The 17354-nt window shown below is 43.0% G+C and overlaps 2 protein-coding genes across 4 annotated transcripts in view; one reads left to right on the top strand and one right to left on the bottom strand.

Annotated features, from left to right (window-relative positions):
- LOC125378689 overlaps positions 1 to 623 on the bottom strand; it is a 34110-nt gene extending 33487 nt beyond the window's left edge. Inside the window, exon 1 of the mRNA XM_048394627.1 lies at positions 503 to 623. The gene's annotated coding sequence lies outside the window, so the exon portion shown is untranslated. The remainder of the gene's footprint in view (positions 1 to 502) is intronic.
- A 547-nt stretch (positions 624 to 1170) lies between these two features.
- LOC124116504 (heparanase-like) lies at positions 1171 to 9829 on the top strand. Of its 3 annotated transcripts, XM_048394628.1 has the most exons (10): positions 1173 to 1410; positions 1818 to 1945; positions 2792 to 2965; positions 3483 to 3657; positions 4462 to 4512; positions 6638 to 6838; positions 7310 to 7430; positions 8001 to 8113; positions 8732 to 8875; positions 9616 to 9829. In XM_048394628.1, exons 1-10 carry the CDS (start codon positions 1226 to 1228, stop codon positions 9776 to 9778), a joined length of 1455 nt encoding a protein of 484 aa, XP_048250585.1. In that variant the 5' UTR covers positions 1173 to 1225; the 3' UTR covers positions 9779 to 9829. The 3 variants fall into 3 exon arrangements, with proteins under 3 accessions (XP_048250587.1, XP_048250585.1, XP_048250586.1); XM_048394630.1 differs by lacking the exons at positions 8732 to 8875; positions 9616 to 9829 and adding an exon at positions 8513 to 8634 and having other exon boundaries at positions 1171 to 1410; XM_048394629.1 differs by lacking the exon at positions 6638 to 6838.
- Positions 9830 to 17354: the final 7525 nt, after the last annotated feature.

Below are 17354 nucleotides of genomic sequence, written 5' to 3' on the forward strand. Positions count from 1 at the left end.
GTGTATAAATCTATATCTTTTTTTCAGACATAAATCTATAGGAAGTATCTTTATCCAAATCTCAGAATGCACGAGGGGTAATTAATCACCACAATAATCACGCATAGTAATGAAGGACGTATTCTCCGCCGTTATCTTGAGTCATGCCTTGTCCGTTGGTTCACATCGATACTCGGCTCTCGTCTACCACCTGACCTAGATAATGTCCTCCATGTTTTAAGTTGTGTATTAATACTTCCGGGTTTGTACTCCGGACAGGACATAGCTACAGGTTGTTCTGTAGAATGATATACATAAATATCCCGATTTGAAAAGTGATAATTAATACACATTTGAACCTGCGCGTCTCATAAGCAATGTATTCAACTTAAACCTAGTTTCGGTATCGTCAGGGCTTCATTTACGTGAAATAAACAACATTCAGCATTGTAACCAAATACATTTATACATATGCCATTCTTTCAAATTAATTAGAATTGCTTGCTACTTTAGATTTACTTACAGTCAACGAAGTCACTGATACATTGCCTCGGAACAGGCCAACTGTAGGAGTGTGGACAAACCCAACTTATCTGTGACTGTAAGAGAACGGGGCTCCTCACAGAGAAGATATGCAATGAGGATTTCGTGTTATATAACCATAGCTCGGTAACTCATAACTACCGCTGGGTGTTATGCTCTGAAGAGTTACTTGCCTTGACTGTGAAGACAATCTGTAAGGATCGTCGGGGCAACTTTCTTCGTATAATTCTGACATACACACGTGGTCGACCAAAGCGGTGCAGTTGGGGTGGATGGGGGTCGGGTGGGGTTGGGGTGTTGGGGGGATGTGTGTGTGGGGTGGGTGGGTGGGGGGGTGGGGGGGTGGGGGGGGGGGGGGGGGGAGGGCATCCACACGCCATCATATTCGATCTTCTGTTGCTGCAAAATGATTATTTCCTCAAGATCTGTTTGTTTGTTTGTTTGTTTGTTGTTTAAAGCCGTACTCAGCATTATTCCAGCTATATGACAACGGTTTGTAAACCTTGTAATGTGTTTTGTCTAATTACTTAGCTGGCCACTTGAACCTGCACTATCAAAATGTATTATGGAATGTTCCACTGTACATATGGAAACCAAGGCTGTAGATAAGATGATAGTCTCAAATGAAATGCTCAGATAAGTATTCAGCCATGATTGTTATCTGTTTGAGACAGTAAAGAACTGGTTGTGGACGACTTTGTACATGGCTTTGCTAGGCCGTCTGCTATTTTTGAGCGTGGCTTTATTCCCTGATTCTCGGGGTTTAAATGTCAATATCTACATCGACACCAACGTTGTCCTCAACAGAGTTCAGGACAACTTTGTTGGCGTCACCCTCGACTCCGGCATTATTCAAACTGGTTTGGGAAAGAGTGGTCTCAACTTGTCGTGAGTTTTCTTTTTTTTCTCAAGTTAGCTGAATATGCGTCCTTAGTGGTCCACTTTCGCCTTGCAGAATTGTGTGTTCGATGTTTTCATTAGCATTGACATGGCACAATGAAGGTCACAAAAACATCTGAGCTCATTCTGTCATGGGTGGGTGCTTACTCTCTGCATCAAACTTGAGTTTTTCGAAATATTAACCTGAGAAGCTGTTGTACTCGTTATCAGCGATAACAGTGGCGTTACACTCATTCACTCACTCACTCACCCACTCACTTAAGCTGATTCTGTGCCAATTGTTTTTGAAATTCAAGGTATGTTAATGACATTTCAACTAAAGTTCGAATGGCTTTCTCACATATCATTTTCACCTCTAATCGAGTCGTTTCTTAATCCATGCTATTTTCAATTAGATCACCCAAATTGCTTAATCTGGCTGGGGGCTTCCAACCGAACATCCTTAGAATCGGCGGGACTGCCGAAGATGGCATTTCCTTTGACCCGAATAGCGTAACAGAAAACAACCAGGGGGATCTTTCAAGTATATATTTCTCCTTCTTATTTATCTTTGAGAGCAGGTTAAAATATTCGAAACTGGACAAAATATTTCAGTTGTTTGTTTATTTGTTTGCACTCAACAGTATTCCAGCTATATGACGTCAGTCTGTAAATAATCGAGCGTGGACCTGGCAATCCAGTGAGTAAGATCATGAATATCGACCGTTTGCAAATGCGATACGATGACATGCAATCAACCAAGTCAGTTAGGCTGAAACCTGATCCATTTGTCACCTCTTACAAGTAGTGGTTGTTGGGGACTTATATTATTCTTACCTGAACCCATCAACCCGCAACCAAACAGGAAGAACACCTCTAACGCATCAAGAAAGATTATTTCCTATTTTTGTACTGAATTCCAAGCTCCATAAAAATCCATACAAAGTTATTGCTGGGTCCAGCAAATGTACTATCATCCAGAAAAATAAGCAAGAAATGAATTTCTATAAATTCATAGAAAGTATTGGAGATAAATGGATTAAATATCATGATGATTCTCAAAATTGCAAATGGTTCGCTTATTTTGTTTCTTATCTCAGAAAAGACCCAATGTCATTTATGTCCAAATGTTTGGTTTTTTTTATTTTTGTTCACCGCGGATCCACATGACAATCTTAATGAAAAAACTTCATTCTTTGTTCCAAACGTGATGGCCATTCATATAGTTACATCTCTCTTCAAGGTTTATCGAGAAAACAATGTGTGATATGATGGAGTCTGGACCAGACATCACGAGGAAACGATCTACGCTTTTGAGATCCAATGACATGCATCAACCAAGTCAGCGAGCCAATTGTTCTCTTATGAACATATGTATATGTTTTTTCAGCTTCTGTTTGGGATGAAATCAACGCTTTCACATCCCTTGTTGGATGGGATCTGATATTTGGCCTGAATGTCCTTGAAAGACGAGATGGGCAGTGGGACCCTACCAACGCTGAGCTATTCCTAAATTACACATCCAAGAAAGGATATCAATTATATGGCCTAGAACTTGGCAACGGTAGGTGGGGCATAAGAGTGGTAAGGTTCAGGAGAGAGTGAGTGAGTGAGTGAGTTGGGTTAAACGCCGTTTTAAACATTATTCCAGTTATATCACGGCGTGTCAGCTTAATATGGGAGGAAAGCCTGAAGTGATGCAGGTCTCGTGCCCACGAGCACGGGTATGGTGCTGACAAACCTAGAACCATAATCGGGGCGAACCGGGATTCGAATGTGATGTGATTAACGTGGTTTGAAACCCGTTCATGGTGTCACCTTCCGTGACAGGAATAGTGCTGACGGACGCATGAAACCATCCCCACTCACTAGTTCATTTAGGACTTTGAAATAGGATCTCAAAATCCTGCTCTCTAAATATGTTTCATATTTCTATTTATTTCTTGCAGTCTATTTGAAATTTAACAGTGATATTCATGTTTCGTGGCTTTTCTGCGAGTTTGATGTGGGTAATGTGTAAATTTTTATTCAAATGAGTTTGATATTGGATCTGTGGTATCTTAGATTTGTCACTTTCATAGAGCCTCGGATGTTCCCCAAAAAGTTTAACCAGTCAGTGTCGGCCCAGCAACTTGGAAAGGATTTTGGAACACTAGAGAAGGTGCTCAGAGATCGGCCACACTTCAACAACACTCGAATTCTAGGGCCAGATGTTGCGGACATTTTATCAAACGATACCATCTCATATGTGGAAGAGTGAGTTTGTTTTCAAAGATTCAGTGTAAAATATCTTTGTGTGGATGGACCTTAATTTAACATGGTGCATTTAAACAGCAAGCATACACTACTTCCCCATGCAATGATAACGTCTATTCGAAGGAGAGCGGGGGACGGCTGTTTCGGTCCACTGGTCGCGGCACACCAAATTGACGGTAAGAAGATAGTACTTGTTGTTACCCTGCCTGGTGATAGGCATTAAGGGGATCGAAAAAGAACTGGCCTGCTGGAAAAGTAATATTTCACCCGACCACATCTTATTCGAAATATGCAACACCACATGACCGTTTTGTGTTTTGAAAATGTTTTTATCCTGTTTGGTGAAAAAGATTATAATAATTTTTGAAGGAATAGGAAAACTAAAATCTAACTATGTTGAGTGTATATTTTTTTAGTATATCTATAATTAACAATCATAATCCATATCTATTTATAATAGCAGTATTGGTTCCTTGAAGGAATATGGATCTTACAAATAACAATGACAATTGTATCTGTCGTCAACTTTCTCATTGAAAAATGGTGTGAGTGAGTGAGTGTTGTTTTACGCCGCTTTTAGCAATATTCCAGCAATATTACGGCGGGGAACACCAGAAATGGGCTTCACACATTGTACCCAAGTCGGGAATCGAACCCGGGTTTTCGGCGTGACGAGCGAACGCTTTAACCACTAGGCTACCCGACCGCCCCTTGAAATATGGAAACGAATGCTCCTTATACATATGCTTCTTGGTATTTCTGTAAATATCTCACATCTGTTGTTTTTTTAATTTCGCATTTAAGGTTTTTAGCTGCAGGCAGAGCCAGTGCGCTGGAGGGGGTAACGTTCCACCAGTGAGTATGAATAAAGTCGATGTTGTCATCAGCTCATCAAATGTTTGTTTGATGTATCCAAACCCCTTTTGCAGTCAGCCGTATCGGCCTACGAGATGCGTGTTGAGATTTGGAAAAGAAAACGTTATATTTCATGCAAAATGTGAAATACATTACGATATTGAAGGACAAAACACTCAGGTTATTCGCCACTAACGAATGCATACATACACAATTCTATAGCACATGTTTCTTGTATATGTACAATTGACTCCTTAAAAGGAAACATTATCGTGTACGTGACACATGTTCCTTGTATTTGTCTGTATAAACGACTCCTTAAAAGGAAACATACTCGTGTAAGTGACACATGTTCCTTGTATTTGTCTGTATAAACGACTCCATAAATGGAAACAAACTCGTGTAAGTGACACATGTTCCTTGTATTTGTCTGTATAAACGACTCCTTAAAAGGAAACATACTCGTGTATGTGACACATGTTCCTTGTATTTGTCTGTATAAACGACTCCATAAATGGAAACAAACTCGTGTAAGTGACACATGTTCCTTGTATTTGTCTGTATAAACGACTCCTTAAAAGGAAACATACTCGTGTACGTGACACATGTTCCTTGTATTTGTCTGTTTAAACGACTCCTTAAAAGGAAACATACTCGTGTACGTGACACATGTTCCTTGTATTTGTCTGTATAAACGACTCCTTCAAAGGAAACATACTCGTGGAAGTGGCACATGTTCCTTGTATTTGTCTGTATAAACGACTCCATAAATGGAAACATACTCGTGTAAGTGACACATGTTCCTTGTATTTGTCTGTATAAACGACTCCTTAAAAGGAAACATACTCGTGTACGTGACACATGTTCCTTGTATTTGTCTGTTTAAACGACTCCTTAAAAGGAAACATACTCGTGTACGTGACACATGTTCCTTGTATTTGTCTGTATAAACGACTCCTTCAAAGGAAACATACTCGTGGAAGTGGCACATGTTCCTTGTATTTGTCTGTATAAACGACTCCTTAAATGGAAACATACTCGTGTACGTGACACATGTTCCTTGTATTTGTCTGTATAAACGACTCCATAAATGGAAACATACACTTGTACGTGACACATGTTCCTTGTATTTGTCTGTATAAACGACTCCTTAAATGGAAACATACTCGTGTACGTGACACATGTTCCTTGTATTTGTCTGTATAAACGACTCCATAAATGGAAACATACACTTGTACGTGACACATGTTCCTTGTATTTGTCTGTATAAACGACTCCTTAAATGGAAACATACTCGTGTACGTGACACATGTTCCTTGTATTTGTCTGTATAAACGACTCCTTAAATGGAAACAAACTCGTGTAAGTGACACATGTTCCTTGTATCTATCTGTATAAACGACCCCTTCCTATGAAAATACATAATTACGTAACACATTTTACTTGCGTATGTCTTGCATATGTGACAACGTTCACGACATATCTTTGCCCTCACAGGGATAAGAAAATAATATAATTTCATTTCTTGAATTGATTTTAACTAATATACCTTCTTTATGCGAATATCTTTTTTAAATGAGGAAAAAGAAAATAAGGGTGTCGTCTGTTATTAAATGTCATGGTCATTGTGTAACAACTAACTAAATCATGGAGGTGCGGGGGGGCACGGGGGGCACGGGTGGCCCAGTCGTCTAAGGCGCCGCGATTCGCTGTGCAGAGTTGTGTCCCTTGGGTACGCCAGAAACCTGTGCTTGTGGGTTCGAATCCCGGTTCGCCTCCATTACGTTTCTAGGTTTGTCTGCACCATACCCGTGCTCGTGGGTTTCACCGAAGTTGTAAAAGTCTGAGACCTGCATCACTTCGGGCTTTCCTCCCACATTAAGCTGACACGCCGTGATACAACTGGAATACTGTTAAAAGCGGCGTTTAGCCCAACTCACTCACTCACCCACTACTAAATCATGATTGTAGTTTAAAGTCGATGAATGTAATATATACTCCCCCTTACGGTAGTACAAACGAGTGATTTATTCACAGTAAGTAAAGTAAACACCTTGCTTCCTTCTGCTTGTGTGAGTTTTATACTTTCAGTGATACAAGCACACTGACATTTTATTATCTCAAGGTATTTTGGAAATGGGGACAATGCAACCAAAGAGATGTTTACAGACCCAACCTTCATGGATACACTGAATGCTTCATTTGCGTCTGCACACAAGGCTACAGGAGCGTTGGCGTCCAACAAACCTCTTCTCCTGGGCGAAACAGGTTCCTTTTACAATGGCGGAGTGCTGAACATGACGGACACCTTTCTGGGGGGATTTTTGTGGGTATTTCAGACAATAGTCACGAACAGCTTCACAGTTGGGTGACCCGTGAAGATCCGGGGTAGAATAGGTCTTCAGAACCCATGCTTGCCGTAAAAGGCGACTAACGGGATCGGGTGGTCAGACTCGCTGACTTGGTTGATCACTGGATTGTCCAGACTCGATTATTTACAGACCGCCGTCATAAAGCTGGAATATTGCTGAGTGAGGCGTTTAACAACAACCCAACCAACCAACCAACAAACCAACAAACCAACCAACCAATCAACCAACAACAGTTTGGTACTGTTTGACCCTGTCCATCATTATCTAAACGTATAGAAGGATATGCATTTTCATTTGCTGTGATATCTAGCCATGCTTCACGTACAGAATATCTGTACTTTCTTGCTGAAGACGATTCCACTCCATGAGTCTCCAGCGCATATCATGAAGGTGTTTGAGATCTATGTGTTAATGTTCACCTATAGATGGATGGACAAGCTCGGCATGGCCGCCCAATCAGGCATTCAGAATGTGTTCAGGCAGGACTTGTATGGACTTGGATCAGCCAATCGCCTGTTGGAGTCATTCACATACGACCCCCTACCGGTGTGTATACATTACATGTGCTTCAATTACGACGGGCTTTTTCTAGAGGTAGGAACTTTGGGTTATTCACACACACACACAAACACGCACACACGCACACACACACACACACACACACACACACACACACACACACACACACACACACACACACACACACACACACACACACACACACACACACACACGCTCATGCTAGTCGGGATTTGTGGGATAGCCTAATGGTTAAAGCGTTCGCTTGTCACGCCGTGCTCTGGTTCGACTCCCAACGTGGGGACGTTTGTGTCAATCCCATTTCTGGTGTCCACTGCCGTGACATTTCTGGATTATTGCTTAAAGCTGCGTAAAAATCTTACTCACGTACTCACTGGTGTGTTTGACTTCGACATGAATTCACCTGACATGAAATACATTTCAAAGCTGTGTTACTCACAACACATAGCATCTTATCGCATCTCAGTTGCGTGGCTCGATGCTCTTGATGCTAATCACCGGATTGTCAGGGGTAAACTCGATTAGTCAACAAGCAAAAAATTATCATTGTATAACACCTAATTTCTGTTTTGGTAGGACTACTGGTTAACCTTCCTCTTCAAGAAGCTTGTGGGCAACGCCGTGTTCAAGCCTCGAGTCGTTGGCCCTCCCACCGTAAGAGCGTACTGCCACTGCATGAGGTCCATAAAGTAATTATGATGAATCTTTTTGTTATCACAAGTGTTCTGCACAGGAATACCGAACATCATTTGGGAAGGTTCTTGTTTGAAATCCAAAACATTGCTAGTATTTAAATTAATGAATATCATCTGGTTACATTACCAATGATTGTACTTTTGGATGTTAGAAGCAGTGACAGGGCACAGTGAAGGCAACAACTACAGGAGAAAATAAGTCCACGTGCTCATCTCAGGTTTGTTTGAGTGTCAACGATTGAAAATCAGTAGAACATAAAGTCTCGTGGGAGAAGACAAGCAATAATAGAACAATGATAAAATGTTGTTTTACCTTTCAGTTCATATTACTATCCACGTGGGAGAAAGACAAGCAATAATAGAACAATGATAAAATGTTGTTTTACCTTTCAGTCCATATTACTATCCACGTGGGAGAAAGACAAGCAATAATAGAACAATAGTATAATGTTGTTTTACCTTTCAGTCCATATTACTATCCACGTGGGAGAAAGACAAGCAATAATAGAACAATAATAAAATGTTATTTTACATTTCAGTCCATATTTCGATTCACGTGGGAGAAAGACAAGCAATAATAGAACAATAATATAATGTTGTGTTACATTTCAGTCCATATTACTATCCACGTGGGAGTCTGACTGTGTTTGCCATGAACCTGGACACTGTTGCAGTGAACTTGACTTTCCCAGAATACAAAGGCGGATACATGGACTACTTCCTGTTGTCACCGGAAGGAGATGATGTTCAGTCGAGGTATGACATCCTCGCAAAATAATTTGTTTTATCTGTTGGCATCCGTATTCGTTTAATGTACAAGAGCAGCTAATTTTCTGAGGGGATGAAGATAAAGACAAACACATAGTAAAATACAGCTTTGTTCCTGGTTTCGGCAGTTTTCATGAGGTCATGAGGGGCGGTCAGGTAGCCTAGTGGTTAAAGCGTTCGCTCGTCACGCCGAAGACCCGGGTTCGATTCCCGACATGGGTACAATGTGTGAAGCCCATTTCTGGTGTTCCCCGCCGTGATATTGCTGGGATATTGCTAAAAGCGGCGTAAAACCATACTCACTCACTCACTCACTCACTCTTTGGTCATGCTAGACGTACACACATACAACTGGAAGGGGAAAAGGCTCCGATAAATTCATACTAATATTTTAGTATTTTCCTACATCTAGGGTTCGCCATTCCCAGTGGGTGAAAAAGATCCTTAATGTACCTCCCTATTTATCACTGGATTGTCTTGTCCAGACTCGATTATTTACAGACCGCCGTCATATAGCTGGAATATTGCTGAGTGCGGCGTTAAACAACAAACCAACCAGCCCACCTAAACATAGCCCATTAAGTAATTTCTTAGAAATATACAGACCTTGTGTTACACGTGGAATGGCATTACTAAAGAGAACCCACATCGTGTAATGACACAAAATCTCTCTATCACCGAGAACATGTACTGAAAGGCTACTGAGACATATCTTTTGTCTCTTGCAGAACTGTGATCCTCAACGGCCACCAGCCTATCCATCTGGTTGAAAACGAGATACCCTTTCTGGTTCCTGGTGGTGTCAGCGCAAACACCATCACCCTCCCCTCGCTCACATACGGATTCTTTGTACTTTACGCTGACGCCCGTGTTTGTAAACCTGGCAACTAGACAATCAATGTGAAGGGTTGCTTAACGTCACAATACATTGTCCTGATTCCATCCGATATTTATATGTCTTTGACAAATGACTTCCGGCTGATTGTTCATTGTGTTGAAATGTTCCGACCAAGGATGTTGCTTATTCCTTTGCAAATTGTTAAGAGGTGGTCTACGGAGATCAAGGGAGAAGGGGAGAGCCTCGAGGATGGTCGAAAAGGAGGATGACGTTCAACTACCATCACTATGGAAAGTGTTCATAAAATATATATATGATATTATTGTGGATGATCGACTTCTAACAACACGTCACATACCAAATATAGTAGAGACATATGCAGTAAACTACGTTTATAGCGAACACGCTTATAACGAACTGACCGATATTACGAACTTATTTTGTGGTCCCGGCCAACTACTGTTTGTATGTTGACTGTATATATGCTTATAAAACGAACTGCGATTATAACGAGCTGAAATTAGTGGTCCCTTTTCGTTCGCAATAACAGTAGTTTACCATAGATACATATCACGGGAGACTTGAGAACTCTTTGAAGAATGAACTGATAATGACAAAGGTTTATCTGCACGAGGCTTCCTGATACGAAACTCTCCAGCGATTTGCAGCCATGGATAAGTCTTGAGTCCACTATCATAGAGTAAACAACAGTCAAAGCTGTTGAAATACCTAACGTCTTCTCCTCCGAAGTCTGTTCCATCCTCTGGCAAGGTGATACCTTCGGTTTACTGGGATTGCAATGGAATTCTTCTAGTGGACTAGCCTAAAGAATGTCAGACCATTAGCAGTTAATCTACTGAGGCAACTGCGTAAGAATATCAAGGCTTAACGTCGTTGAAATTAATAGAGCATCGTCCGTATTCTCCAGAGTTGGCAGCATCAGACTTCCGCCTTTTCCCAAACATGAATTTTTTATTTTATAGTAAGCATTATGCACAGGATGATGACGTCATTTGTGCGATGGAGTATTCACACCGCCTGCAGGAAACCCTCCACCAGTGGGTCCATGGCACTCACGCGTGTGTGTCCCTCAAAGGGGATTATGTTGAAAAATCATTTGCAACGTACGAGTACTTCGTCAAAGCAGCCCATCATGCAATGAAGATAGACTAAGGACTAAGGACTCAGCCGCCTATCGTAGTATGATCACGATCGCCGTCTTACATACAGCAGTGTCAATGGTATGTGTTACCATAAGTGGAAATCACAACTTCCAGTTGACAAACGACAGACCTAAATGTTTCCCTGCTACGCTGGAATGGTGCATTGACATAAAACAATCAGATCCACGGTCGCCTTGCAGAAGAAGCAAGGGTTTCTAGAGACCAAATCGAACCCGGAATCCCAACGAGATACATTCAGTGTGGATTGCAAACAATATAACATAAGATAGGTACCATGCCGAACATACCAGGGAATTGCATACAATACATCTCACGTATATTATATCAGACCTCCTTAAAATATCTACGTAAATTGCATACAATACAATAACAAATTCACACCTATCCTATTGATGTAGTCCGTCAATAATGACTGTAAAAATACAATCATCACTTTACAATTATTTATTCCAATATCCAATGCATCTATTGGAAATACCTATGATATTGACCTTTTGGGGGTGATGATCTAAAGCACTACCGATACCTGTATGGTCTCCATGACGACCTCAGGGACTTGGGATGAGAACAGGTATGTCTCTCTCTCTGATGCCCTTAAGGACGATGAGGGATGAGAACGGGTATGTCTCTCTCTGATGGCCTCAAGGACGATGAGGGATGAGAACAGGTATGTATCTCTCTGATGGCCTCAAGGACGATGAGGGATGAGAACAGGTATGTATCTCTCTGATGGCCTCAAGGACGATGAGGGATGAGAACAGGTATGTATCTCTCTGATGGCCTCAAGGACGATGAGGGATGAGAACAGGTATGTATCTCTCTGATGGCCTCAAGGACGATGAGGGATGAGAACAGGTATGTCTCTCTCTGATGGCCTTAAGGACGATGAGGGATGAGAAAAGGTATGTTTCTCTCTGATGGCCTCAAGGACGATGAGGGATGAGAACAGGTATGTATCTCTCTGATGGCCTCAGGGACGATGAGGGATGAGAACAGGTATGTATCTCTCTGGTGGCCTCAAGGACGATGAGGGATGAGAACAGGTATGTATCTCTCTGATGGCCTCAGGGACGATGAGGGATGAGAACAGGTATGTATCTCTCTGATGGCCTCAGGGACGATAGGGGATGAGAACAGGTATGTATCTCTCTGATGGCCTCAAGGACGATGAGGGATGAGAACAGGTATGTATCTCTCTGATGGCCTGAGGGACGATGGGGGATGAGAACAGGTATGTATCTCTCTGATGGCCTCAAGGACGATGAGGGATGAGAACAGGTATGTATCTCTCTGATGGCCTGAGGGACGATGGGGGATGAGAACAGGTATGTATCTCTCTGATGGCCTCAAGGACGATGAGGGATGAGAACAGGTATGTATCTCTCTGATGGCCTCAAGCACGGTGAGGGATGAGAACAGGTATGTCTCTCTCTGATGGCCTGAGGGACGATGAGGGATGAGAACAGGTATGTATCTCTCTGATGGCCTCAAGGACGATGAGGGATGAGAACAGGTATGTATCTCTCTGATGGCCTCAAGGACGATGAGGGATGAGAACAGGTATGTATCTCTCTGATGGCCTCAGGGACGTTGAGGGATGAGAACAGGTATGTCTCTGTCTCTGAAGGCCTCAAGGACGATGAGGGATGAGAACAGGTATGTATCTCTCTGATGGCCTCAAGGACGATGAGGGATGAGAACAGGTATGTATCTCTCTGATGGCCTCAAGGACGATGAGGGATGAGAACAGGTATGTATCTCTCTGATGGCCTCAAGGACGATGAGGGATGAGAACAGGTATGTCTCTCTCTGATGGCCTTAAGGACGATGAGGGATGAGAAAAGGTATGTTTCTCTCTGATGGCCTCAAGGACGATGAGGGATGAGAACAGGTATGTATCTCTCTGATGGCCTCAGGGACGATGAGGGATGAGAACAGGTATGTCTCTCTCTGGTGGCCTCAAGGACGATGAGGGATGAGAACAGGTATGTATCTCTCTGATGGCCTCAGGGACGATGAGGGATGAGAACAGGTATGTATCTCTCTGATGGCCTCAGGGACGATGGGGGATGAGAACAGGTATGTATCTCTCTGATGGCCTCAAGCACGATGAGGGATGAGAACAGGTATGTATCTCTCTGGTGGCCTCAGGGACGATGAGGGATGAGAACAGGTATGTATCTCTCTGATGGCCTCAGGGACGATGGGGGATGAGAACAGGTATGTATCTCTCTGATGGCCTCAAGGACGATGAGGGATGAGAACAGGTATGTATCTCTCTGATGGCCTCAAGCACGGTGAGAGATGAGAACAGGTATGTCTCTCTCTGATGGCCTGAGGGACGATGAGGGATGAGAACAGGTATGTATCTCTCTGATGGCCTCAAGGACGATGAGGGATGAGAACAGGTATGTATCTCTCTGATGGCCTCAAGGACGATGAGGGATGATAACAGGTATGTATCTCTCTGATGGCCTCAAGGACGATGAGGGATGAGAACAGGTATGTATCTCTCTGATGGCCTCAGGGGCGATGGGGGATGATAACAGGTATGTATCTCTCTGATGGCCTCAAGGACGATGAGGGATGAGAACAGGTATGTATCTCTCTGATGGCCTCAAGGACGATGAGGGATGAGAACAGGTATGTATCTCTCTGATGGCCTCAAGCACGATGAGGGATGAGAACAGGTATGTATCTCTCTGATGGCCTCAAGGACGATGCGGGATGAGAACAGGTATGTCTCTCTCTGATGGCCTCAGGGACGATGAGGGATGAGAACAGGTATGTATCTCTCTGATGGCCTCAAGCACGATGAGGGATGAGAACAGGTATGTATCTCTCTGGTGGCCTCAGGGACGATGAGGGATGAGAACAGGTATGTATCTCTCTGATGGCCTCAGGGACGATGGGGGATGAGAACAGGTATGTATCTCTCTGATGGCCTCAAGGACGATGAGGGATGAGAACAGGTATGTATCTCTCTGATGGCCTCGAGGACGATGAGGGATGAGAACAGGTATGTATCTCTCTGATGGCCTCAAGGACGATGAGGGATGAGAACAGGTATGTATCTCTCTGATGGCCTCAAGGACGATGAGGGATGAGAACAGGTATGTATCTCTCTGATGGCTTCAAGGACGATGAGGGATGAGAACAGGTATGTATCTCTCTGATGGCCTCAAGCACGATGAGGGATGAGAACAGGTATGTATCTCTCTGATGGCCTCAAGGACGATGAGGGATGAGAACAGGTATGTATCTCTCTGGTGGCCTCAAGGACGATGAGGGATGAGAACAGGTATGTCTCTCTCTGATGGCCTCAAGGACGATGAGGGATGAGAACAGGTATGTATCTCTCTGATGGCCTCAAGGACTATGAGGGATGAGAACAGGTATGTATCTCTCTGATGGCCTCAAGCACGATGAGGGATGAGAACAGGTATGTATCTCTCTGATGGCCTCAAGGACGATGAGGGATGAGAACAGGTATGTCTCTCTCTGATGGCCTCAAGGACTATGAGGGATGAGAACACGGAATGTTGATGGATTATACATCAAGAATAGGACAGTGGTAAGTAAAATATGTCTAAAACGGATTAAATTGGTATCATGTATTGGAGGGATTATCTCGGGCTACCAGTTACCCCATTATACACGCCGCTCTGTATTATCTAATCCGAGTCACATACCTTAATACATAAATAATGGATGACTGAACTTAACATATCCGTTTAGGGTTGTTATAGATTGCACAATAAACAGTCGCCACTATATGATGGTAACTTTGATCTTGTAATGACTAATTTGTACATATATTCTAGTTTCTTCAAACCTCTCAGGGACTAAATTATTATAAAATTAGCTCTACCAAAGCTGTAATATTTGATACCGGGCACATAGTTTGTATACAGTACCCATCTTGGGAATCGAAACCGAATGAGTGAGTATGTTTTTTACGCCGCTTTAAGCAATATTCCAGCAATATCACGACGGGGGACGATCGAACGCTTTCACCACTAGGCTACCCGACCGCCCCTGATTGCTCTCATGGCATATGGGTTGATACAGATACTGATGCAGACAATAATGATTATATTGGGAATTATATGAACCTTTTACACAAGAAGATGAAGTGTTTCCAGTTTAAGAAATATTAAAAATGGCAAATCAGCTGGTCAGGTTGGTTTAGCATGTGGATTTTTTAATCAACAAGGAACTATATAGCCCTTGTATAAACCAAGCTATATAAAAAAAACTGGTGACGTATTACCTCAGAGGTGGGGAAGAAACATTATTTGCCCTCTGTATAAATCTGGCACTAATCTTGGAGGCTTTAACGTTTGATTAAACAAGAACTGAAGAATCCCAAACATGCTGCGTTAAGGTTGAGGATTTATATATTACAATAAATCTGGAAAGGTTTGTTGACAGGAAAGTATTGCGAACACTGTGAGGTCGTTGGATGGTTAACATTGGAATCCCAGTGTAAACAGGGCAGACATATGAAGCTCTCGTACAATGTCTGCGTGCAGCCCTCGGTGGGCGTATCAGCAAACATTGCCTTCGTTGATAACCACTGGGGCCGCCCTAGCCCTGCACCATGACCGTGGAATATATTTATCTTATGAAAAAATAATAATCTAGAAATGCATACAAAAGCAAGTCTAGCCAGCTCAAGCTAGCTTTATTCCACAGAAATCAGCATAGGGATTTTGTTTTTGTTTTTAGAGTTAAGAAGGAAATTGTGTAATATAATATTTCAGAGACTAAATGTTAGTCTAGGGCCGCCCTTGCATTTAGGCTGGCAAATCCTCAACATGGTAATTGCCGTTGTAAAATGTCCCAATGCAAGTAAACGTCCTGCAAATTGTCCATGAAGCAGCTGTTAGGTGTACAATCTATAGTCACGAGAACAATTGAGAGCAGCTCTCAGCTTCATGTTGAACACGATGTATGACAAGCCAGCGGTCTTGGGTGCCACAAATCGGTGTGCCAGGATACGGTGATCGTGCGTCCGAATTCCAGATACCTGATTACGATCCGTGATTTGTTAGCGCCATACACGTGTTCACGGGCTTCGACACAGTGGTAAATGGGCCCTTTAAGGTTTTCCTCAGACACTAAGCCGACACGTTGTGATGGTTAATTGCTATACAGTCATATATGCGGCGTAAAACACAACTCACTCATTCGCTGAAACACATTCCACCTGGTTTCGGATCTTGTATAAATAGTTTAGACATGACTTCTATCAAGCTTTCGTCGTACCCATGAACATTTTGTAAATGTACTAACGCAGATATGTGGCGGTCTGGTAGCCTAGTGGTTAAAGCGTTCGCTCGTCACGCTGAAGACCCGGGTTCGAATCCCGACATGGCTACAATGTGTGAAGCCCATTTCTGGTGTCCCCCGCCGTGATATTGCTGGAATATTGCTAAAAGCGGCGTAAAACCATACTCACTCACTCACTAACGCAGATAGACCTCTTTTCAGGATGATGAAAATCTGTAAAAATTTTGACGCCCACATAACCCATCTTATTTCGGGACCGCCGCCGTGGTGTTGTGGATAGTGCGTCTGCCAGGAGAGTGAAAGGTCGGGGTTCGATCCCCTTGCCGCGTCATATCAGACATCATAAGACGGCACTTGTTGCTACAGTGCCTGGCGTTTGGCATTAAAGACAAGCATCCAGATTATATCAGCACCATTATACGTTTTGGGGATTGAGCAAACAAGTGAGTGAGTGAGTATGGTTTTACGCCGCTTTTAGCAATATTCCAGCAATATCACGGCGGGGGACACCAGAAATGGGCTTCACACATTGTGCCCATGTCGGGAATCGAACCCGGGTCTTCGGCGTGACGAGCGAACGCTTTAACCACTAGGCTACCCGACCGCCCCTGAGCAAACAAGACAAACAAATGTGTTTAAACCACGCCTCATCAACGAAATGGGTGTGGGTGTGGATGTAGGTGTGGGGTTGGTCACATCCACTATTGGGGCAGTCGGGTAGCCTAGTGGTTAAAGCGTTCGCTCGTCACGCCGAAGACCCGGGTTCGAATCCCGACATGGGTACAATGTGTAAAGCCGATTTCTGGTGTCCCCCGCCGTGATATTGCCGGAATATTGCTAGAGGCGGTGTAAAACCATACTCACTCACCTGGCTGGTGTATGTCATCCTATCCCAATTACGTAGATCGATGCCCATGATGTCAACAATGGACTGTCAGGTTTAGACTCGATTATTTACAGACCACCGCCATATGGCTGAAATATTGGTGACTGCGGGGTTAAACAACAATGAAATAAACAAACAAAAATTTAAAAAAGGGCGTGAGGCTTTTGCCGATAGAAGGCAAGAACACCAGGACGTTTAACAAAGGGGAGATTGGAAAAAAACAACTATTGTATATAAAAGTATAAAGTAAAAAAGTTAACTACG

The sequence above is a fragment of the Haliotis rufescens genome, unplaced genomic scaffold (assembly GCF_023055435.1).
Source record: "Haliotis rufescens isolate VD_foot unplaced genomic scaffold, xgHalRufe1.0.p SCAF_13, whole genome shotgun sequence".
Classification (NCBI taxonomy): domain Eukaryota; kingdom Metazoa; phylum Mollusca; class Gastropoda; order Lepetellida; family Haliotidae; genus Haliotis; species Haliotis rufescens.